The sequence below is a fragment of the Salvelinus alpinus genome, chromosome 18, assembly GCF_045679555.1.
Source record: "Salvelinus alpinus chromosome 18, SLU_Salpinus.1, whole genome shotgun sequence".
NCBI classification, from domain to species: Eukaryota; Metazoa; Chordata; class Actinopteri; order Salmoniformes; family Salmonidae; genus Salvelinus; species Salvelinus alpinus.
Window position 1 is genome coordinate 16482322 of NC_092103.1, and position 25757 is coordinate 16508078.

General features: G+C 44.1%; 1 protein-coding gene across 1 annotated transcript; it reads left to right on the forward strand.

The window, feature by feature from the left end:
• The first annotated feature begins 660 nt into the window (after positions 1–660).
• On the forward strand, positions 661–20957 carry LOC139543887 (inositol polyphosphate 5-phosphatase K-like). The gene is made up of 13 exons (XM_071350396.1): positions 661–1449; positions 6522–7145; positions 8887–8994; positions 9179–9287; positions 9416–9532; positions 11651–11826; positions 16340–16451; positions 16745–16854; positions 17742–17952; positions 18145–18282; positions 18407–18472; positions 18714–18818; positions 18949–20957. Exons 2-13 carry the CDS (start codon positions 6526–6528, stop codon positions 19417–19419), a joined length of 2343 nt encoding a protein of 780 aa, XP_071206497.1. The 5' UTR covers positions 661–1449; positions 6522–6525; the 3' UTR covers positions 19420–20957.
• Positions 20958–25757: the final 4800 nt, after the last annotated feature.

Sequence of the window (25757 nt, forward strand, 5' to 3'; positions counted from 1 at the left end):
ATATTCAATATAGCCTAAGTATTTGTCATTTCACATTTAAAATGTATTACCTTTTATGTGTGGCATAAACACAACCAGTAACAATGTTTTAATCTGATTAGGCTACTTCAAAAGTCTCCTGTAGGCTACCTGCGCACCTTTGTCCAAAATATAATTCCAGCATCCAAACGTAATTTGATGAATGGAAATAGACATCTGCTACAAAACACCAAAAAAATGTATGACATTAAGAGATTTTCAAACTAAGCCTTCGATACTGGGTACAAGGGAGGGATGTAGTTTCTGTTTGTTGAAATTTACATAGTCTATTTGATTGTGGTGGTGAAAACGCAAACCATGATGTTGAAGTGCCCGAAGTCCGCATCCTTTGCTTATTGGTTGTGTGGTGCATTGTCACAAAAACCTGTTGGTGGACAATTTGTCGCATATATTTTATATAATTATAAAGGTAGCATCAAAATGTTGAAAATCTGTTTAATGACTTAAGCCTACTCTGTTTTACCAGATATATTAATCAGATCCATCCCAGTAGCCTACATTTTACGGTTTAAACGGGCAATCATAGTTCACATAACAGTTAAGTTATGTCATCTCTGCCAATCCTGTCAGAATGATTTTACTTGAAATATGATTAACTGCGCTCAAGCATAGTGGTCACGTGGGGCACCAACTCCGGGCGCTCTTGCGCAGTGTCCTGTAATAACGATATCATTACACTAGTCTACGCTTTAAGGTAGCCTAGCAACCTGCCTGACGTTGTGACATTTTAATTCTCTGTATGGCGGTGTACGACTAACTCTCGGATTAATTATATAATTGACACGACAGATGCTCAATTCATTTATGTAATCCTAGTCACAACGTCAGCTGAATTTGGAGGTTGAGATTCATTTTGGGTGCCTTTATTACGGTCGCCAGCTCTGACTCTATTCTTAATCAGACAGTCTCAGGACGGTGTGTAAGTGATGTTGGTTCCTCTCTAGGAAAACAGTTGCACTGGTCAGATAGCAGGATCGAGGCGCGGGCAACTGTCCCGTTAACTGGACAGTCGGTATCACGCGCACAGAAGCTCCACCAGTAGTCTATCTCAAGGATGCTGTGTTGACTGGACATCAGGCACTAGTCTACTGTTTTTCACGTTTTAAGACATTAAACTCGCGTACCGGGAACAGCGCCCGGTTTTTCACCTTTGACAGGTCGCGCTAGTGTCACTCACGGGCTGTCATACGCCACGGTATCGATTTGTCATTCCCCGGGGCGTAGTATATTTCCGATGAGTCTAGAAGAAAGCCGTTAACCGTAAAGTGCTGGTGTTTTGACGATTGAAAACCTGTAGATATTTGTCCCATATCATGGACTAATTCAATTGGATAAGTATTTCATCATGCCCTGCCTTGCGCCAGATTGAAACCGATTCACTGGCGAAACATTTCACCTTGCAGATGAAAGGTAAATTATTTGTCACCGAGAGTGTGCGCAACCCCACAGCATGTCTGTATGTGATTATTATTGCTTGTTGATTGATCATGCATTCTTGTTTTTTATTTTTCATAGTTCAGTGTGCGGTAGCAAAGAGGTGCATGGCTGAGTAGACCTGTATCAAGTGATGTTATAGATCATATGTAATCTTTGATGTATGACAGATGGGTAGAAAATAATCTCTAGGTCAGTGGTTTCCAACCTGTGGTCCATGGGGGTACTGCAGGTGGTCCGTGAATTGTTTTAAATACTTTATTTTTAGATAATTTTTTATACACCATTTAAGTATAATGGTGTTATAAGCAATTTTACATTACTTTTCACAAACACATTTTTAACAATAATAATAATAGGCCTTTAATTTGTTATATTCCCTGCAAATATGACCACAAATATATTTTATGTAAAAAAACAAAATCCGCTGGTGCTGTATGGACTAAGCTAGTAGGGCCTTGCAAGGACCAGCCGAGTTCGGTGTGGACGGCAATGGGTCCACCAGGCGGACCTGTACACTGTAGCTGTATGGGTATCAGGAGGTGAGGCATGTCTGAACCAATCAGCAGCAGAGGTTGAGCTTGAGCTTTTGGTGGGAGTGTTTGGAAAGACCTAGGTTGTCTGCGGTCTTATCTGATACTTCTTGAAAGGATTGAGCAGGGGGAACACGTCAAAGGTAACTGAGGCACTTTGCAGTTGCACAACGTCTTGTCGAACTGTCCTGAGGGTGAAGGTCTCAGGCTTAGAATTGAGGTTAAGTTGTTGAACAGACTGTGGCATTACTTTCGCTGATCGGTTGGGTCTGTCCAGGTACACCTTGGTCTTCGGGACACTCACCATGATCACGCTTTTCTGGTTTTCCTGTATGGCATCATGAAGGATCGTTAGGTGTTGCTCTTTACATGTCTTGCAAGGTCGTCGGAGGGTGCAAGCATCAGCTTTGTGGGATTGTCCACGCTTCCTCCTTTTTCCATCCCTTAAAACCACTTGACGATTTGTCCTGTGTTCAGCTTCTTGAACTCTTCACATGAGTTGAGAAAGTGTTCTTTATTGTCACAGTATGGCTTGGGTTTGGATTTCTCCCTTGGAATGAGCAGTCTCCTTTGGGTTTGAATCTTCACTTGCTTTGAAAAGGATTGAAGCAGATTTCTCCTTCTGTCTCGTTAAGGCACGGGAGTCTTTCTTGAATGGCTAAGGCATATCACATTGATAGAGGGCTGTGGCTCTGCTTGATTTGCGGTTAGCCTGGGACTTCTTCTGCAACCAGGCTGCCAAGTCGTGTAGGGTGTATGTCTGTTCCGTGCCAGTCCTAAGGATGCCGCGGTCTCAGCAGTACTCAACGAATTCATCCCGGTAGCTTGCTCAAGAGATGGTCGACGTGGGATCCACATCTGAGCTCATAGCCATTCTACCCCTCAAGGGTCCTGGGCATGCCTACCAGTGAGTGGATAGATAGGGAAAAGATGTCGAAGGCTTCTGCATCTCCGAACCTGATGGCAGGGGAGTTTAGGATGGTGGCTAGCTCACACTGGATGAGTTGGCGGGGCTGACCGTACTTGTCCTGCAAGGTTTTTAAGGAAACAGTGTAAAGTCTCGGGTCGTGCATGTAGGCCTTAGTGAGCTGGACTGCACTCTGTAGTTTCAGGTGGACCAGTTGGACTTGATACTTATACCTCTCGTTTAGGTGTCTGTGACTGCTTATCAGGTATCTAGGGCTATCTTGAGGAGGGCAAAGTCACTCTCTCTACCGCTCTCAAAGTAGGGCAACGATGGCTTCGGCATGCCGTATGATGGAGCAGGATAGGGTGCTGCTGGATTGGGATAGGGCACGCTTAAACCTGGATGGAAGCTTGGTGCTGCTGGGACTGGATGAGGTATGTTTTGTCCCGTAGTTAAGTAGGGTTCACAAGGAACAGGGTATGGTGTAAATCCTGGTGCAGGATATGCCGCTGCGGATGCTGGTCCAGGGTATGAAGCCGCAGGTGCTGGTCCGGAGTATGGAGCCGTAGGTGTTGATCCTGGGTGCGGAACCGCTGGAGCTGGGTGAGGAACCACAGGAGCTGTAGCAGGGTGCGGAACCACAGGAGCTGTAGCTGGGTACGGAAACCACAGGAGCTGGAGCAGGGTGCGGAACCATGGGAGTTAGAGCATGGTGTGGAACCACGGGAGATGGAGAAAGGTGCAGAACCATGGGAGCTGGAGCTGGGTGCAGAACCACGGAGCTGCTGATGAGTGCCTCGGGTAGGCAGGGAAAAGATGATGTGAGTCTTCATAGGCTCCGCCTCTTTCTCCTAGGTTGGCGTGTTGTGGTTGTGTGAGTGGGATAGACGCAAAGCTGTCACATGATTCATCAGACAGTGCTGGTGAGGGGCTCCTCTGCTCTGACTGAGTCATCTGGATTCTGGCTGCATCAATGCGTTCATCTCTTTCTTTAAGAAAGGATGTGACAAGCTTGGCTAGATCTAGCTCATTAGCTACCTTCTGTAGATGCCACTGCCTGTTCAATTGTGTAGCTATTGCTTCTCGGGCCCGATGAGCTTCCTCCTGTCGACGCTGAGTCTCTTCCTGTTGTCGCTGAGCTTCTCTGGCTTCGGCTGCTATGCGTCGACACTACGTCGACGTAGTGATCTTGCTCTAGCTGGCATTGTAGGTAGCTTCATTCTTTCCTCCAACATAGCTGCTTGGAAGTGGGATAGATCTGGGAAGCGGCTCACCGATAAACTGGCACTATATCTGGATCTGGTAACACTCCTCTCTAATTGGATGTCCGCTTGACTACTCCTTTGTCCTAATGAGGGGGGTGCCTGAGTGGTGGGGAGATATTGAACAGCATAATCGCCCAGGTGAGCTGGGGGATGTCTTTCTTGGATGGGTCCGTATGTGTCGGATCCATATCTTCAGGTGGTTTACTCAATCCAACTCTAAGGACCATGAATTAGAGGATGGTGCCTCTGGAATTTATTCAGTGATTGAGTAGGTGAAGTTATGGAGATTGTACTCCTATTAGAGAGATGGTGAGAGAGACAGAATCCTCAGTTTAGGATTCTTTAATGTTAATTGGAGATTAACAATGTTTGCAATTTTGTGCCATGTCATTCAGATTTGATTATCCAATTAACTGTCCATTTATCCATACAAGATGTGGTCTGAAAATAATAAGCATCAATACTAAGATAAGGCACATGCAGCATAAAAAAAACACATAATGCTGTAATAATGATGAAAATATTCTTAAACTATTGACAACTTCATCAGTAAAACAGGGGGAAAACATAAACCTTACTTACAGTTTTGGTATTCACGCACAGTGATGAATACATTGGTCAGAAAATAAATAATGTCCAAAACTGAGAGTTGTGTTCACAGCTGTAGGTGGCAAGCTGCGCTTGGTAATGAACTAAACACTGTGCCAGTTTGCGATAGCTGTGACATCATCACTGAGTTCTTAAAGGGACAGGCTTTCTTACAGCTGCTGTAGGTCACTTGTAGTCCACCTATGTAACTCCACCTCTTCTGAAACCAGGGGATAACGAGGGCTTCCAGGGGAGAATGAGGGCTTCCGTGGCTTCCCTCTCATTGAAGCCATGGAAGTTCAAGGCCGACCACGGTACTGCAGACATTGTCAGCAAACACTGTAGTGAATGGGAAAAGGGCAATCTTTGTGAAAATAATTTTTTTCCCGAAGACAATCATGGTACGTAATTGCTTCTAATACAACATATGTATGTTCTTCAACCGATTATTTTAAAATTGCACACAAAATAAATTATAAGGATTATTGAATTGCTAATAGCAGCCTGCAGTACCCCAGCCACCTTCAACTGGAGTTACTCAATGAGAGGGGGCAGCAATGAGCTAGCCTGCAATGTCACTTCCTGGAGTACCTCAAACTGTGCATGTTATGTATCCATGAGATGCCATCTTAACCGGCACCATTTGGCTTCAATGTGCTATTGAGTCTTCACATAGGAATGATTGGTGTCACGTGATCGATGGCTGTCCATTCAATGGCTGAATCAACATGTATATAGCCACTAACAACAACATTTGTGATGGCTTTTTTCTTTCCAAGGTATTGCGTTATTCACAGTGACACACCTTCCATGACCACAACCACAATCTATTATGTTTAGGCTACCCTTCCACATTCAAGTGGTCACATGTACCTTTCAGTTTCCATAGCCACTCTGAATGTCATGAATAAATCAGGGAGGGTATTTCATTTATGGAGGTCGGCGGACAAACAATGCGTTTGGTAAGTGAGCTGTTCTTGCTGTCACTGGCATCTTATAGGCTGATTCTCATAGAGTGAGTAGCCTACTTAATGTCATGTGACCCATTGTGTTCTTGCTCTGTATTTACTGCTGCAGTGGGTTAGTGTTCTGTCTGAGACTATCTCGCTGCCACACATAGTGTGTGTGTTAGAGTGTGTTAGAGATATACATTGTTCTACCTGGATTTTCTGAGGCAGAGGGGGCATGATAGATTAGTTTGAAGAGTAGAAAAGCCCACCCTTCCCTTCCATAACATACAGTAGTTGAAAGGGAAGATGCAAGGAGGGAATGGAGCAGGGAGTAATGGGATAGAAAGGGGGTTGGACTAGGGGACTGAAATGTGTTGCTAAGCAACAGGAAAGTAGACATGGATTAGGGTAGAAAGTTGGTTCCCACCGACTGCCTATGGTTTAGTATGGTTATGATGTCAGCTGTGATGTCTGGGGACTGGGGGGCAGGAGGTGGACAGGTACTCAGTGTGAGCCAGTTCCCTCACCCCCTTCTGGCTCCATGCCAATTCCCCCTCCCAGTCGGGCCACAGGGTTCTGTGTTAGATGGAGACAGTCTGTGACAAGAGGGGGGATGAGGGAAGGGGTTGTGAAGGAAAAACAAACACAGGTCTCTCATCTTCTCATTCTACATTTACATCGGTTACACAACCAGCCCAGCAGACTGCACATTCCTCTCTCTTGTAATTGCTCTCCCATCTGTTCAATCTCTTTATCTAACAAACGCTCTCCCATCCCTTCCACATGATTTGTGGTTACTAATCAGGTTAATGGATCAAATGCAGCAGAAACAAAGCAGCATAGATCCAGCAAGACTATCTGGACAACCTGGGTTGAATGCTGTTCCAGGACCTGCTCTACCCCTGCAACCAACAGCCCAGGACACCTTTATAACCTGTCCCATAGTGGGGTCTGGGAAACTCCCAGGAATGGGTCCAGTTCAGGCCTCAGGTGTACGTGAGATGCCAGACCCGGTGAGGCTGGAGAATGTACAGCCTGGGTCCAGTGCTACAGTTCCAGTCAATATCAGCCGTCCCAGACCTACTGCACTGAATTCCTCCAGAGGTCCAGAGGCTGATATGAAGGATAAGGCCTTTATTCCAAACCGCATTCCTGGACCACACAGCCCCATCTCCCTGTCCCAGTCCCCCACAGAGTCTTCCCTGTTGTCCCGCAGCCCTCAGAGTCCTCATAGCACTCAGCCTTACACCGGCCAGTCTTACCTCATCCCACAGCCTAACCTGCCTCAGCCTTGCCTCACCCCGCCATCCAGCCTCAGCCCCAAACCAGGCTCCAGTCCACAACCCCAGAGGACCAGATCCCCTGGGGGCGCTGTGAAGAACCAGCCACAGACTGACAAGACTGAAGGAGAAACAGATTACGGCTTTAGGTGAGACAGATCACGAATGATGACGCCAAGTACTATTTCAGTAGCATGCCAACCATATATTACATTTGTTCCAGTTTTTCTTTCTACTCCTTGACTAAATACAGTAACATGTTGTTGTCTCCATGGAGATTGTTCTCTCTTTCCGTCCTTGGCATGACAAACGAGCTAGGCAGAACCCAGCCTCAGGTATAGAAGCCATTTGCAGGATGATGGGTTGATATGAGCCAGAATGTGTCATGTGAATTAAATGCCATACATCTCAGTAAGAACCATCTGAACTAGACAGAATGCATACAGGCTGCACATTTCCTTGACAGAGGTCCCAGACCTCTCTCTCTCTCTCCTTCTGTTCATTCACAACCACTAAAATCACTTTTACTGATATTCGATTGGATTGTTCCTGTAGGTGCAGTTTATAGTCTCCATAACATTGAGCTATACATTATTACATAATCATTACATTACTACACAGTTATGATTGCAAATCTACACTACAAAAGTATGTAGACACCCCTTCCAATTAGTGGATTCGGCTATTTCAGCCACAACCGTTGCTGACAGGTGTATACAATCGAGCACACAGCCATGCAATCTCCATAGACAAACATTGGCAATAGAATGGCCCGTACTGAAGAGCTCAGTGACTTTCAACGTGCCACTGTCATAGGATGCCACCTTTCCAACAAGTCAGTTCGTCAAATTTCTGCCCTGCTAGAGCAGCCCCGGTCAACTGTAAGTGCTGTTATTGTGAAGTGGAAGCGTCTAGGAGCAACAACGGCTCTGCAGCGAAGTGGTAGGCCACACAAGCCCACAGAACAGGGCCGCTGAGTGCTGAAGCGCGTAGCATGTAAAAAGCATCAGTCCTCGGTTGTAACACTCACTACCAAGTTCCAAAATGTCTCTGGAAGCAACTTCAGCACAATAACTATTCGTCGGGAACTTAATGAAATGGATTTCCATGGCCAAGCAGCCGCATGCAAGCCTCAGATCACCATGCGCAATGCCAAGCGTCGGCTTGAGTGGTGTAAAGCTCACCACCATTGGACTCTAGAGCAGTGTTCTCTGGAGTGATGAATCACACTTCACCATCTGGCAGTCTAACGGACAAATCTGAATTTGGAGGATGCCAGGAGAACGCTACTTGCCTCAATGCATAGTGCCAACTGTAAAGTTTGGTGGAGGACGAATAATGGTCTGGGGCAGTTTTTCATGGTTCGGGCTAGGCCTCTTAGTTCAGGTGAAGGGATATCTTAACGTTACAGCATGCAATTACATTATGGACGATTCTGTGCTTTTAATTTTGTGGCAACAGTTTGGGGAAGGCCCTTTCCTGTTTCAGCATGACAATGCCCCCGTGCACAAAGCGAGGTCCATACAGAAATGGTTTGTCGAGATCGGTGTGGAAGAACTTGACTGGCCTGCACAGAGCCCTGACCTCAGCACCTTCGAATACCTTTGAGATGAATTGGAATGCTGACTGCGAGCTAGGCCTAATCGCCCAAGCAAGTCCCTGCAGCAATGTTCTAACATCTAGTGGAAAGCCTTCCCAGAAGAGTGGAGGCTGTTATAGCAGCAAAGGGGGGACCAACTCCATATTACTGCCCATGATTTTGGAATGAGATGTTCGACGAGCAGGTGTCCCCATAATTTTGGGCATGTAATGTATGTAAAGTTTAACTAATGTATGTAGTTTTACTGATAATGTAGGATGTGCATTACCCCCTGTGTCGTCCTCTAATAGGGTTCACATTGTCACATGGAATGTGGGCTCTGCTCTTCCTCCTGATGACATCACCTCTCTGTTTGGGCCGCATGCTGGCGATGGGAGCACAGACATGTTTATCATTGGGTGAGCTTCTGCTCCAATCAAAACGGTGCCAGCATTCAATGTCTCCTCCATCATACCTCTATCACTGTTCTGATCTCTCCTCTACTACTGATGTCACCACATCTTATCATCCAAACATTCTTCTTATTCCTCTTCTCCTCCCACTGAGTTATGAGTTGTTCTTCCTCTTTTCCTCCCCACTCAGGCTACAGGAAGTGAACTCTATGATTAACAAGCGGCTGAAGGATGCTCTCTTCACCGACCAGTGGAGTGAACTCTGCATGGACACACTGAGTCGATTTGGATATGTGCTGGTCAGTAAAGAGTTAACTCGCAATGTTGTGCCAGGCCAGTCACTGTCTCAATCTCTGTGGATACAGTTACTCTCTATTTCTCTCTCTCCCTCTCTCTCTCGCTCTCACCTCCCCCTCTATCGCTGTAGGTGACGTCCCAGCGTATGCAGGGGGTGCTGTTGCTGGTGTTCTCAAAATTTTGTCATCTTCCATTTCTGAGGGGTTTGCAGACAGAGAAAACACGCACAGGCCTCGGGGGCTACTGGGTGAGTGTCACCCTGGCAACCCCTGCTCTAAAATAGGAGCTTGTTGGTAAATGCAGAGTCCAAAAACACTTGTTAAATACGTACAGTGTATAAGGAAAGTATTCAGACCCCTTGCCTTTTTCCATATTTTGTTATGTTACAGCCTTTTTCTAAAATGTATTAAATTGTTGTTGTTTTTTTCAGCAATCTACACACAATACCCCATAATGACAAAGCCGAAATAGATTTTTAGACATTTTGGCAAATTTATAAAAAATAAATAACTTAAATATGACATTTATATAAGTATTCAAACCCTTTACTCAGAACTTTGTTGAAGCACCTTTGGCAGCGATTACAGCCTTGAGTCTTCTTGGATATGATGCTACAAGCTTGGCACACCTGTATTTCAAGAATTTCTCCCATTCTTCTCTGCAGATCCTCTCAAGCTCTGTCAGGTTGGATGGGGAGCGTCACTGCACAGCTATTTCAGGTCTTTCAAGAAAAGTTTGATCGGGTTTCAAGTCTGTGCTCTGGCTGGGTCACTCGAGGACATTCAAAGACTTGCCCCGAAGCCACTCCTGCGTTGTCTTGACTGTGTGCTTAGGGTTGTTGTCCTATTGGAAGGTGAACCTTTGCCCCAGTCTGAGGTCCTGAGCACTTTAAAGCAGGTTTTCATCAAGGATCTCTCTGTACTTTGAGCTGTTCATCTTTCCCTCGATCGTGACTTGTCTCCAAGTCCCTGCCGCTGAAAAACATCCACACAGCATGATGCTGCCACCACCTTGCTTCACTGTAGGGATTGTTCCAGGTTTCTTCCAGACGTGACGCTTGGCATTCAGGCCAAAGAGTTCAATCTTGGTTTCATCAGACCAGAGAATCTTGTTTCTCATGGTCTGAGAGTCCTTTAGGTGCCTTTTGGCAAACTCCAAGCGGGCTGTCATGTGCCTTTTACTCAGGAGTGGCCACTGTACCACAAAGGCCTGATTGGTGGAGTCCTGCAGAGATGGTTGTCCTTCTGAAAGGTTCTCCCATCTCCACAGAGGAACTCTGGAGGTCTGTCAGTGACCATCAGGTTCTTGGTCACCTCCCTGACCAAGGCCCTTCTCCCCCGATTGCTCAGTTTGGCCGGGCGAATAGCTCTAGGAAGAGTCTTGGTGGTTCTAACCTTCTTCCATTAAGAATGATGGAGGCCACTGTGTTCTTGGGGACCTTCAATGCTGCAGACATTTTTTGATACCCTTCCCCAGATCTGTGCCTCCACACAATCCTGTCTCAGAGCTCTATGGACAATTCCTTCGACCTCATGTCTTGGTTTTTGCTCTGACATGCATTGTCAACTGTTGGACCTTATATAGACAGGTGTGTGCCTTTCCAAATCATGTCCAATCAATTGAATTTTCCACAGGTGGACTCCAATCTAGTTGTAGAAACATCTCAAGGATGATCATTGGAAACATGATGCACCTGAGCTCAAGTTTGAGTCTCATAGCAAAGGGTATGAATACTTATGTAAATAACGTATTTCGGTTTTTTATCTGTAATACATTTGCAAAAATTCCTAAAAAACATTTTTTGATTTGTGATTATAGGGTATTGTGTGTAGATTGATAAGGAAATAAATAAATGTAATCAATTTTATAATAAGGCTGTAACGTAACAAAATATGGAAAAAGTTAAGAGGTCTGAATACTTTCTGAATGCACTGTAGCTTTTAAATTGCATCAAAATATGTTAATATGCCAGGGAGAGAGAAAAGAGGTGTGTGTGTGTGTGTGTGTGTGTGTGTGTGTGTGTGTGTGTGTGTGTGTGTGTGTGTGTGTGTGTGTGTGTGTGTGTGTGTGTGTGTGTGTGTGTGTGTGTGTGTGTGTGTGTGTGTGTGTGCGTGCGTGTTGACCTTCCTGAGCATGTTGATGTCAGCATCAATACTGGCTGCCGGAGCAGTCTCCTTCTCTCTGAGGTCAGTGCAGCAGGACTGTCTGACTGCCTGGCTCTTTGATACAGACGATACCAAAATGCCATCTGTCCTTTCATCCTTATCACAGTGGATGTTTGATTACAAAGGCTGGTAGAGCATCCATCTTTTATCCATCAGTGTGTGTTACATTTTCATACTATCTCTCTATTCCCCTCCCCCAGGGTAATAAAGGGGGTGTAAGTGCGAGGATGACGATGTTCGGCCACCCGGTGTGTTTCCTGAACTGTCACCTGCCGGCTCACATGCGGAACCTGGAGCAGCGCATGGAGGACTTTGGGAGCATTCTGCATCAACAGCAGTTTGAGGGCGGGACCGCCTCGGGTGTGCTGGACCACGAGTGGGTCATTTGGATGGGGGAGGGCTGATGTAAACAGTATGTCTAGGGCCAGGAGTTTATCCCACCTGGCCACCTATGGGAGTTTTTTTGGTGACGTTTTACTTGACACCCAGCATCATCACGTTATGACACAGTCATAACCATGTAATAAAAGCTGACATAACTTGTCATAAGATATATATTTAAACCTGTTGTGACATATATTGCGTTTTTTATGGCTGGTTATGACACCTACATAAGAGTGGCAAAACCCACAAAACCTACCACACAAGGCAAAACATTCCATTACACCACAGCCTACGTGTCAACAGTATGTTTATGTTATACCATTATTATTTTTTTGACCATATTAAATTAGCTTTGTATATGCGCACACATTGATATCAGACATTCACCTACCCCAATGCACTGTTGCTGATGACTGGGATGAATACAGGAGTATATTTCAGTAGCAGGACAAGACATCCTCTTTTTGACTGATGACTGACATAAGAGCATGTACGAGATAGGCCTATCTCAATCAATCAAATGTATTTATAAATGTTACATCAGCAGATGTCACAAAGTGCTTATACAGAAACCCAGCCTAAAACCCCCAAAAAGCAAGCAATGCAGATGTACAGTAGAAGCACGGTGGCTGGGAAAAGCTCCCTAGAAAGGCAGGAATTTAGGAAGAAACCTAAAGAGGATTATATGTAATAATGCTTCTTGACAGTGTCATGAAGTGTATTTTCTTTGTCTAAGTAAAATGACACAGGATGGTCATAATGCTTCATGACAGTGTCATAAAGTGTATTTTCTACAAGTTATTTAAAATATAATGAAAAAACATTAATTACAACAAGAAATTATTTAAGAAACAAACTTTCAAATGAAAGGAAACTTCTTGGCAGGGAAAAAAATAATTTGAATAAATATGGGTTTTGACACTCTTATGTAGGTGTCATAACCAGCCATAAAATAACGCAATATATGTGTAAAAATATATGTAATGACAATGTTAGGACGATATTATGACAGATTATGACAAGTTACATCAGCTGTTATGACATATTATGACATGGTAATGCCCGTGTCATAACATGCTATGACACTGGGTTTCAAGTAAAGTGTCACAATTTTTTCTTGTTCAGGTCATGTGGTCAGGTCAGGTGGTCAGGAAATACTCCTGGTCCTAATTATCAAATCAAATGAAATGTTATTTGTCACATGCCCGGAATACAACAGGTGTAGACCTTACAGTGAAATGCTTACTTACAAGCCCTTTTAACCATCAATGCAGTTTCAAGAAAATCCCTAAAAAAGTAAAAGATAAGAATAACAAATAATTAAAGAGCAGCAGTAAATGACAATAGCGGGGCTATATACAGGGTGTACCGGTACAGAGTCAATGTGCCAATGTGCGGGGGGCACCGGTGTCAAGGTAATTCAGGTAATTATGTACATGTAGGTAGAGTTATTAAAGTGGCTATGCATAGATAATAACAGAGAGTAGCAGCAGCGTGGGGGGGGGGGGGGGGGGGGGGGGTGGCAATGCAAATAGTCTGGGTAGCCATTAGCTGTTCAGGAGTCTTATGGCTTGGGGTAGAAGCTGTTTAGAAGCCTCTTGGACCTAGACCTGGCGCTCTGGTACCGCTTGCCGTGCGGTAGCAGAGAGAACAGTCTATGATTAGGATAGCTGGAGTCTTTGACAATTTTTAGGGCCTTCCTCTGACACCACCTGGTATAGAGGTCCTGGTATAGAGGTCTATACCACCTGGTATAGAGGTCATGTACTGGGCCGTACGCACTACCCTCTGTAGTGCCTTGCAGTTGGAGGCCGAGCAGTTGCCATACCAGGCAGTGATGCAACCGGTCAGGATGCTCTCGATGGTGCTGTAAAACCTTTTGAGGATCTGAGGACCCATGCCAAATCTTTTCAGTCTCCTGTGGGGGAATAGGTTTTGTCGTGCCCTCTTCACGACTGTCTTGGTGTGCTTGGACCATGTTAGTCTGTTGGTGATGTGGACGCCAAGGAACTTGAAGCTCTCAACCTGCTCCACTACAGCCCCATCGATGAGAATGGGGGCATGCTCGGTCCTCCTTTTCCTGTAGTCCACAATCATCTCCTTTGTCTTGATCACGTTGAGGGAGAGGTTGCTGTCCTTGCTCCACACATTCAGGTCTCTGACCTCCTCCCTATAGGCTGTCTCATCATTTTCAGTGATCAGGCCTACCACTGTTGTGTCATCAGCAAATTTAATGATGGTGTTGGGGTCGTGCCTGGCCGTGCAGTCATGAGTGAACAGAGAGTACAGGAGGGGACTGAGCACACACCCCTGAGGGGCCCCCATGTTGAGGATCAACGTGGCGGATGTGTTGTTACCTACCCTTCCAACCTGGGGGCGGCCTATCAGGAAGTCCAGGATCCAGTTGCAGAGGGAGGTGTTTAGTCCCAGGGTCCTTAGCTTAGTAATGAGCTTTGTGGGCACTAGGGTGTTGAATGCTGAGCTGTAGTCAATGAATAGCATTATCACATAGGTGTTCCTTTTGTCCAGGTGGGAAAGGACAGAGTGGAGTGCAATAGAGATTGCATCATCTGTGGATCTGTTGGATTAGGTATGCAAATTGGAGTGTGTCTAGGGTTTCTGGGATAATGGTGTTGATGTGAGCCATGACCAGCCTTTCAAAGCATTTTATGGCTCCAGACGTGAGTGCTACGGGTCGGTAGTCATTTAGGCAGGTTACCTTAGTGTTCTTGGGCACAAGGACTATGGTGGTCTGCAAGAAACATGTTGGTATTACAGACTCAGACAGGGAGAGGTTGAAAATATCAGTGAAGACACTTGCAAGTTGGTCAGTGCATGCTCGGAGTACATGTCCTGGTAATCCGTCTGGCCCAATGGCCTGTGAATGTTGACCTGTTTAAAGGTCTTACTCACATCGGCTGCAGAGAGCGTGATCACACAGTCGTCCGGAACAGCTGATGCTCTCATGCATGTTTCAGCGTTACTTGCCTCGAAGCGAGCATAGACATTATTTAGCTCGTCTGGTAGGCTTGTGTCACTGGGCAGCTGTTGGCTGTGCTTCCCTTTGTAGTCTGTAATAGTTTGCAAGCCCTGCCACATCCGCCGAGTGTCGGAGCCGGTGTTGTACGATTCGACCTAAGTCCTGTATAGACGCTGTGCCTGTTTGATGGTTCATCGGAGGGCATAGCAGGATTTCTTATAAGCTCCCGCTCCATGAAAGCGGCAGCTCTACCCTTTCGCTCAGTGCGAATGTTGCCTGTAATCCATAGCTTCTGGTTGGGGTATGTACATACGGTCACTGTGGGGACGATATCCTCGATGTACTTATTGATAAAGCCAGTGACTGATGTGGTGTACTCCTCAATGCCATCGGAGGAATCCCGGGAACATATTCTAGTCTGTGCTAGCAAAACAGTCCTGTAGTTTAGCATCTGCTTCATCTGACCATTTTTTTATAGACCGAGTCACTGGTGCTTCCTGCTTTAATTTTTGCTTGTAAGCAGGAATCAGGAAGATAGAGTTATGGTCAGATTTGCCAAATGGAGGGCGAGGGAGAGCTTTGTACGTGTCGTTGTGTGTGGGGTAAAGCTGGTCTCTAATTTTTCCCCCTCTGGTTGCACATTTAACATGCTGATAGAAATGAGGTAAAACTGATTTAAGTTTCCCTGCATTAAAGTCCCTGGCCACTAGGAGCGCCGCCTCTGGATGAGCGTTTTCCTGTTTGCTTATGGCGGAATACAGCTCAGTGCGGTTTTAGTGTACAGATGAAATACAGATGAAAACTCTCTAGGTAGATAGTGTGGTCTACAGCTTATCATGATATACTCTACCTCAGGCGAGCAAAACCCTGAGACTTCCTTAGATATCGTGCACCAGCTATTGTTTACAAATATGCACAGGCCCCCGCCCCGTGTCTTACCAGAGGCTGCTGTTCTGTCCTGCCGATAGACTGTATAACCCGCCAGCTGTATGTTCTTAATGTCGTCGTTCAGCCACGACTCGGTGAAACATAAGATATTACAGTTTTTAATGTCCCGTTGGTAGGATATACGTGCTTTCAGTTCGTCCCATTTATTTTCCAGCGATTGAATGTTAGCTAGCAGAATGGAAGGGCAGATTAGCCACTCGTCGCCTGATCCTCACAAGGCATCCTGATCTCTTTCCGCGAAACCTACGTTTCCTTTTCCAGCGAATCACAGGGATCTGGGCCTGGTCGGGTGTCCATAGTATATCCCTCGCGACCGACTCGTTGAAGAAGAACTCCTTGTCCAATTTGAGGTGAGTAATCCCAGTTCTGAGCTCTTTTCGGTCATAAGAGACGGTAGCAGCAACATTATGTACAAAACAAGTTACGAACTACGCGGAAAAAACTAACAAAATAGCATGGTTGCTTAAGAGCCGAAAAGACGGCAGCCCTACCCTCCGGCGCCATCTTTGAGCCTGGTGTTCTGATGATCAGTTGTTGGCTCATAGAGTGGTGAAATGGTCCTGTGTTCTTCTCCCAGCGTGGTGTTCTGGTTTGGAGATCTTAACTTCCGCATAGAGGACTATGACATTCATGTGGTGAAGAGTGCCATTGACAGCAATAAACTACCTTTGCTGTGGGAGAGAGACCAGGTGAGAAATCTGCCAGTTATTTGACATTTAAAAAAAGAGTCCAAATGGAATTTTCTTTGAAAACAGAGTACCAAATGGAAGTCATGTTTATCTTTGAAAACAATGACTGTTGATTAATTACCTGCAGAGATAGCTATAGCACCAACAAAAATGAACCTACACCCAATAATATTCAATCACACAGTGGCTGCATCAAGTCAAGCAAGCTACTTTGATGATTCAATTATATTGTCTGTGTCTCTCCCTCTCTCTCTCGCTCTCTCTCTCTTCATTCTCACATGTTTGTTTTGCAGCTCAACATAGCCAAAAACAGTGAGTCCATCTTAGACGGTTTCTTAGAAGGCCCTCTCAAATTCCCCCCCACATATAAGTTTGATGTGGGGACACACACATACGACACCAGGTACGTGATACTGTGTAGAGCAATAAATGGTTTGTGATTGATGTGATGCTCCCTTTTTACTGACTTGCTATGATATGGGGGGTAGTTTAGTGTTAGGACACAGTTAGGCAACGCACTACCAGGATACACGTCCACACTCCATCCCCAGGTGGCAGCACCAACCGGGTCAAGGGCTTTTCTCTGCCAGGAAGCCTGGAGAAGTTGACAGGTGTGAGCAATCAGGATGACGTGTGTGTGTGTGTGTGTGTGTGTGTGTGTGTGTGTGTGTGTGTGTGTGTGTGTGTGTGTGTGTGTGTGTGTGTGTGACCAGATGCTTCTCGGCCTGTCAGTGTTTTGTGTTAGTTAGCCTCTTTATTTTAGGCATGCCTCTTTGTAGTTTTTTTTTGGGGGGGGGTTGGATCAGCTTTAATATTGCGGATAGATTGTTGCTTCCATCAATGTAATTGTCTGCATCATTTCCAATCCCCCATATATTTTTGGGGTAAATATATATATCTATATACATACATACACATACCCATATACATATGTATATAAACATTCATACATTCTTTGTAGTTTTCTTTTGTTTTTATTTATTTTGGGTTACCACTTTGAACGTATACTAATCTGCTTGGATTAGCCGACTATGGGAGTCATGACTGAGGTGGCCCTGAACCTAAGGGAAGGTTTCTGTATCCCGGGTACATGCATTCAACACCTGGTTGCATACGCTTACTTCTCACATTTATGCACACATCAAATCAGGTTACAGACCTTGTAGCTAGGCCTTAGACATAATGAGTGCAGCAAAATTGGCAAGTTATTGGTTTCATAATAACACCTCTATTGACTGATTCACTGACCTCCAATTCCCACTATTATCTCTCTCTCTGTTCCTCTCACAGCAGTAAGAAGCGAAAGCCAGCATGGACAGACCGTATCCTGTGGCGTCTGCGTTGTACGGGCTCCCCTGTTCCTACCCACAATGCGGCGCTGCAGCGCGGCCTGACCTCTTGGCTGGGTGGGGCAACCAAGGTGGTGCAACACTCCTACCGCAGTCACATGGGCTACACCTGCAGCGACCACAAGCCTGTCTCTGCTGTCTTCTCATTACATGTAAGTCCAACCTCCTGTGACCCCTGGACTCTCACCCCAGCAGTCACTGTTTGATGTTTATCCAGATATGGTGAAAAAGCTTCACAGTTACTGTTACATTATAGCCTTAGAAATTCATCACATAAGAATCACCCTCTGAAATTATCTTTCTATCTCTCTGTTTATTTTTCACTCTCATGCTCTCTCCCTCAGTTCCCATTTAAAGTGGACCTTCCTCTTGTAACGTTAGAGTATGTGAAGGAGTGGACTAAGGTTTCTGACGCTACGGTCAGATTCACTGTGATGTCCAACTTCCAGCGCAGCTCATGGGACTGGGTTGCAATATACAAGGTAACTGTGACTTCAACTTCAAAGCAGTGAGATTTCATATCTTCTCTCACACAATATCTATAGGTTATTAGGGCTATGCGTAATTGTTCCATGGTCAATTGAAGTCTGTGATTTGTCTACACAGGTTGGGTTCAAACATCACAAGGACTATGTAACATATATGTGGGCCAAAGCAGATCATGGGTCACAGGTATGATACAAAGCCTGACAAACATACTCCCACAAACTCAACCTCATTTATCCATTGAGATGAGAAAACATTTATCCATTGAGATGAGAAAACATTTATCCATTGAGATGAGAAAACATTTATCCATTGAGATGAGAAAACATTTATCCATTGAGATGAGAAAACATTTATCCACACATCTACTTACTATGTTTCCATTTTCTCTATTTGTACTTTTCTTCACTCTTCCCCTTTCTCTCAGGTGACATTTACAGAGGAGGATTTACCCAGGGATGAAGGGGAATACATTTTGGGTTTCTACAGTAATAACATGAACACTATTATCGGTGTGACATCGCCCTTTCAGGTAAGGACCCTTCCTGACATTTTCCTTCCTGTGTTGTTCAATGAACAGAGAATATAGCAGTTGCTGTCTGCCATTCAGTTCTGCTGGATATTTCTCCTTTTCTCTTACTCTCTTCTCCCATCTCCCATAGATCCATGTTCCTGTGCGCAGCCCGACAGCCCCACCAGTATGCCGCTCAGACAGTTCTGACGTCAGCTCGGAGGATGACAGCACACTGGTCCTGCTGGCCCCTGCTAGCTCCCGCAGCCCAAGCCCTGGAAAAAGAAAACACCACCATCGCCACCGCGGCAGCCGTAGTCCTGCTCACTCCAACACCCCCATGCCCTCCCTTCAGGGCCTCAGCCTGCATCCTCGTCCCCTAGAGGGGCTCCCAAGCAGCCGCTCGCCCTGCTCTGCTGCTAAGAAGGAGCGCCTGGTGTCCCCCCAGGACACCCTGCCGTCGCCCATCAGCCCGCTCACCCCCCGCAGCCCTGTGTCCCCTGGAGGCGGGGTCTCAGCCCCAGAGGCTCTAATCGCTGCCATCCTGGGGGAGCATAGACAAACTCAGGTCACCCCCACAGGGGGCAGGTCACCAGGCAAGACTGGAGAGACAAGTTTATGAGGAGCCCAACCAACTATATCTGTGGTGTCATGAATATGCAGAGACATTAAAGGTTGAATTCAATCCATATTGAAGAATTATTGTAGCATTATTGCTCGAAATTTAAAGGCAATGTTCCCGCTTTCACGGAGACTGTGTTCACGGAAAACGCTGCATATGTCGGCTCAATCGGAAATGACCCTTAAATTTGTTTCTGCGATACAGATTGAATCTAGCCCTAAGATAAGACTGTTGAAATGAGGCCAGTAAAGACCATATGATGATAGTATCTAGGGCTGATATGGTCCATTATTTCTATGCTGATCTGACCTCACACTGTCACTGCACTCATAAAAGCAGTGCATTGTACGAGTTGTAGTTTGCAACATTCCACATGGTGGTCAACCAGTTGTCTCTATTTCTTAAAACCTGTTAAATCTAATGTCAAAATGTAGATTTCCGCCTAAATAGACATACCCAAAAGTAATTATTTATCATGAGAGGGCCATAAACAATACCAGCTAATGCTTATACTGCCAGAAAGATTACAATCTCACCATTCTGGTAAAAATAGTTATAAATTGCTGAGGTGTAGTCACTGAGGATACAAGCTCAAGTACACAGTGCAAATATGAAAATATGAAACATCATGTATATATATATATGTGTGTATTTGTTTTCCTATTCAACAAAAGTGGGGGAATGTGGATTTTAATTATTGAAATGCTTTCAAAATATAGTAACAATGAAATTATAAACGACTTACTCTAAGATTTCACCTTATAACTAAAATAAATATGATCATACAAAATTGGCACCATTTCAAATAACTGACGACAGAGACTTTTCACACAAACATCCCCTGAGCGACGCAGAGACGCCATGCAAATTCCAGCAGACTCGTGACGCCAGCTTTAAGCACAAAGTGATTTCGTCCCTCTGTGACCAAGAGAAAGTGCCATTATTTAAAATCTACTAAATTATTTTGTATTTTTTAATGTTGTGAGCTCTAAATCCATCTTAGAACATAACAGCAAGATGAGACCGCTTTATCTGCAATCGCTAGGCTCTCCGTTTAATATGCAATTTCACATACTGCATGTCAGCTGAGGGCAGAGAGCGGCATGAGAAGAGGGACAACCAGAGCTTTCACGGAGTGCACAGCAATTGATGTTGCGCCGTTCACAGAGCGCTCTGTACACAAAAATGTTGCTCGGAACCGGTCCAGAACTGCTCAAAGTCCCCTAAATATGAGACTTTACATCTAAGAGCAATCTACTTATCAGTGACTCCATCCTGTAGGGGGCTAGTCCAAATCGCTAAAAGTTGAAGCGTTACCCCAAGAAGTGCTATACAGACTCGTATCAATACTGTACGTACACAAATGTAAAACCAAAGCAAGAGTAAATCTGCAATGTACATTATTGTTGTTATATAGTAAGTTGAAGGGATGTCTATAAATATGCTCTACCTATCGGCCTGGATCACTTGGTGTGGTATGATATCTGTCTTTCTATACTCCCAAGCTCCAACTTATATTAAAGTGGTTTGTTTCTGAATCTTCCCATCTTGTGTGTGTATGTGTAGCACTGTACATGTTTGAGAAAAAGATATTGTCTTATTTTCAGAGAGTAAAGACCTCTAATGGTTTAGTGGTTTGCTTTGGTTGTTGAAATATTGGTTGTGTGAGGGTGTGTGAAGAAAATAAAATGAACAACATGAAAAAGAGACTTGATTTTGTATTATCATGCACAGAACATTCAATTGGACAGCTCATAATCATTATGTGCAAAGAGTCCACAGGTTTTGTAACAATGATCTATATATTTTCATATTGCACATGTGAGGTTCAACTCTTTGTCATCATATCTTCAGCAAACTAGAAGGTTAATATGTAACTGTAAATGCCATCTCCTGGTCAGCTTCTTCTTTTTCACACAGTCTGTCACACAATGTTTGGTGTAACCTACACATGTTCCAAATTTTTCTGATGTTATTAGGATTTTTCTTCTTCTTTTTTCAGGAGATCAACTTCAATATTGCAGATAGATTATGGATTCCATCAATGTAATTGTCTGCATCATTTCCAATCCCCCATATTGTCACGGCCTTCAAAGGAAGTGGACCAAGGTGCAGCGTGGTAGGCGTACATTTTCTTTTTATTTGTTAAAATGTCGTCAACAAAACAATAAATAACAAAAACGACCGTGAAGCTTACAGGGCATAAGTGCCACTAACAAAGTCAACCTCCCACAAAGACAGGTGTGAAAAAGGGCTACCTAAGTATGGTTCTCAATCAGAGACAACGATAGACAGCTGTCCCTAATTGAGAACCCTACCCGGCCAAAACATAGAAAAACAAAATAATAGAACTAAAGAACATAGAATACCCACCCCAAATCACACCCTGACCATACCAAATAGAGACATAAAAAGGATCTCTAAGGTCAGGGCGTGACACATATATTCTTTGGGAAATACAGTTGAAGTCGGAAGTTTACATACACCTTAGCCAAATACATTTAAACTCAGTCAGTTATGATCACCACTTTATTTTCAGAATGTGACATGTCAGAATAATAGTAGAGAATTATTTCTTTCATCTTTTATTTCTTTCATCACATTCCCAGTGGGTCAGAAGTTTACATACACTCAATTAGTATTTGGTAACATTGCCTTTAAATTGTGTAACTTGGGTCAAATGTTTCGGGTAGCCTTCCACAAGCTTCCCACAATACGTTGGGTGAATTTTGGCCCATTCCTCCTGACAGAGCTGGTGTAACTGAGTAGTGATGGAGGCCTCCATGCTCGCACACGCTTTTTCAGTTCTGCCCACAAATTTCCGATGGGATTGAGGTCAGGGCTTTGTGATGGCCACTCCAATACCTTGACTTTGTTGTCCTTAAGCCATTTTGCCACAACTTTGGAAGTATGCTTGGGGTCTTGTCCATTTGGAAAACCCATTTGCGACCAAGCTTCAACTTCCTGACTGATGTCTTGAGATGTTGCTTCAATATATCCACATAATTGTCTTTCCTCATGATGCCATCTATTGTGGTTAAGTGCACCAGACCCTCCTGCAGCAAAGCACCCCCACAACATGATGCTGCCACCCCCGTGCTTCACGGTTTGGATGGTGTTCTTCGGCTTGCGAGCTTCCCCCTTTTCCTCCAAACATAACATGTTTTTTATAGCCAAAAAGTTGTATTTTTGTTTCATCAGACCAGAGGACATTTCTCCAAAAAGTATGATTTTTGACCCAATGTGCAGTTGCAAACCGTAGTCTGTCTTTTTTATGGCAGTTTTGGAGCAGTGGCTTCTTCCTTGCTGAGCGGCCTTTCAGGTTATGTCGATATAGGACTCGTTTTACTGTGGATATAGATACGTTTGTACCTGTTTCCTCCAGCATCTTCACAAGATCCTTTGCTGTTGTTCTGGGATTGATTTGCACTTTTCGCACCAAAGTACATTCATCTCTAGGAGACAGAACACGTCTCCTTCCTGAGCAGTAGGACGGCTGCGTCGTCCCATGGTGTTTGTACTTGCTTACTGTTGTTTGTACAGATGAATGTGGTACCTACCTGATATATTTTGATTTCCCCATGATGTCAAGCAAAGAGGCACTGAGTTTGAAGGTAGGCCTTGAAATACATCCACAGGTACACCTCCAATTGACTCAAATGATGTCAATTAGCCTATCAGAAGCTTCTAAAGCCATGACATCATTTTCTGGAAATTTCCAAGCTGTTTAAAGGCACAGTCAACTAAGTGTATGTAAACTTCTGACCCACTGCAATTGTGATACAGTGAATTATAAGTGATATAATCTGTCTGTAAACAATTGTTGGAAAAATTACTTGTGTCATGCACAAAGTAGATGTCCTAACTGACTTGCCAAAACTATAGTTTGTTAACAAGAAATTTGTGGAGTGGTTGAAAAACAAGTTTTAATGACTCCAACCTAAGTGTATGTAAACTTCCGACTTCAACTGTATATATATACACTACCGTTCAAGAGTTCGTGTTCACTTAGAAATGTCCTTGTTTTTGAAAGAAAATTTAAAAAATTGTCCATTAAAATAACACCAATTTGATCAGAAATACAGTGTAGACATTGTTAATGTTGTAAATTACTATTATAGCTGGAAACGGCTGATTGTATATGGAATATCTACGTAGGCGTGCAGAGGCCCATTATCAGCAACCATCACTCCTGTGTTCCAATGGCACGTTGTGTTAGCTAATCCAAGTTTATCTTTTTAAATAGGCTAATTGAGCATTAGAAAACCATTTTGCAATTATGTTAGCACAGCTGAAAACTGTTGTTCTGATTAAAGAAGCAATCAAACTGGCCTTCTTTAGTCTAGTTGAGTATCTGGAGCATCAGCATTTGTGAGTTCGATTACAGGCTCAAAATGGCCAGAAACAAAAAAACTTTCTTCTGAAACTCATCAGTCTATTCTTGTTCTGAGAAATCAAGGCCATTCCATGCGAGAAATTGCCAAGAAACTGAAGATCTCGTTGATTTTTTTGGTCATATAATTTAAAAAACAAGTCGCTAGGTCTAGGCAAGACCATAAACAAATGGTAAACTGGGCTATGACTAAATAGTTAATCAGGGTGATTTTTCCACAAATTGACAGGGATTTTCCTTTCCACGGAAGCAACATCTTATCTATTCTTGCTAACTTTCTATTCAAATGTATTGTAATGAGATAACTTCTTTCTTTCGGGATATGAATAAGGAGTATTTCCACTTCACCATCAGAACATTTTATTGGTAAACTACATGGTAATGTAAAAGTTTTATTTTTTATTGATCCAATACGTAATATAGTACACTTATAATTTGGTTGTAATCCAGAGAGGTTAGAAAAAGTATCTAGACCATCTATGAGGCTGTGGATTTAAAATAAAACATGAATCATCAGCATACAATGACACATTTGTTTTTAAGCCCTGGAATTCTAGGCCCTTGATATTATTTCTAACATTTAGATGGCCATAATAAATAGATATGCCGATAGCGGACAACCATGTTTTACTCCTCTTGACAATAGTGGCTACTTTCTGAGAAGTAGACATTATTTTTTTTTTTGCACCCAGGGTTGCTATACATAACTTTAACCCATTGTATAAGAGATTCTTCAAAATTGAAATATTCCAGGCATTTCTATATAAAATCCAGTCGTACTTAATCAAAATCCTTTTCAAAGTCGGCTATGAATACCAGGCCTGGTTTCCCAGATTTTTCATAGTGTTCTATTGTTCCCAGTACTGTTTCCAGTGTTCTATTGTTTCCAGATTAGGATGATAACATAACTTTTTGAATTATAAGTACTATGCACTTTGCTATAATTTTCCCATCACAACACTGAGGTGTAAGGGGCCTCCAATTTTTTTAATGGACTGGATCTTTATACACTGCTCAAAAAAATAAAGGGAACACTTAAACAACACAATGTAACTCCAAGTCAATCACACTTCTGTGAAATCAAACTGTCCACTTAGGAAGCAACACTGATTGACAATAAATTTCACATGCTGTTGTGCAAATGGAATAGACAAAAGGTGGAAATTATAGGCAATTAGCAAGACACCCCCAATAAAGGAGTGGTTCTGCAGGTGGTGACCACAGACCACTTCTCAGTTCCTATGCTTCCTGGCTGATGTTTTGGTCACTTTTGAATGCTGGCGGTGCTTTCACTCTAGTGGTAGCATGAGACGGAGTCGACAACCCACACAAGTGGCTCAGGTAGTGCAGCTCATCCAGGATGGCACATCAATGCGAGCTGTGGCAAGAAGGTTTGCTGTGTCTGTCAGCGTAGTGTCCAGAGCATGGAGGCGCTACCAGGAGACAGGCCAGTACATCAGGAGACGTGGAGGAGGCCGTAGGAGGGCAACAACCCAACAGCAGGACCGCTACCTCCGCCTTTGTGCAAGGAGGAGCACTGCCAGAGCCCTGCAAAATGACCTCCAGCAGGCCACAAATGTGCATGTGTCAGCATATGGTCTCACAAGGGGTCTGAGGATCTCATCTCGGTACCTAATGGCAGTCAGGCTACCTCTGGCGAGCACATGGAGGGCTGTGCGGCCCCACAAAGAAATGCCACCCCACACCATGACTGACCCACCGCCAAACCGGTCATGCTGGAGGATGAATATGCTGAGAAGGCTTCTCCCACAAACACAAACACACGTACTGTCTCCCAATTAAAAAGCTACTGTAGGCTACACAGTCACACCTTGACATGGCAGACAGTCAAAATGAATCTGACAGTTGCAGCCCCAGGTGTTACACATAGCAGAGAAAGGAGTCACTGTCATGACTCCATGACTGAGAGATACATGCACACAAG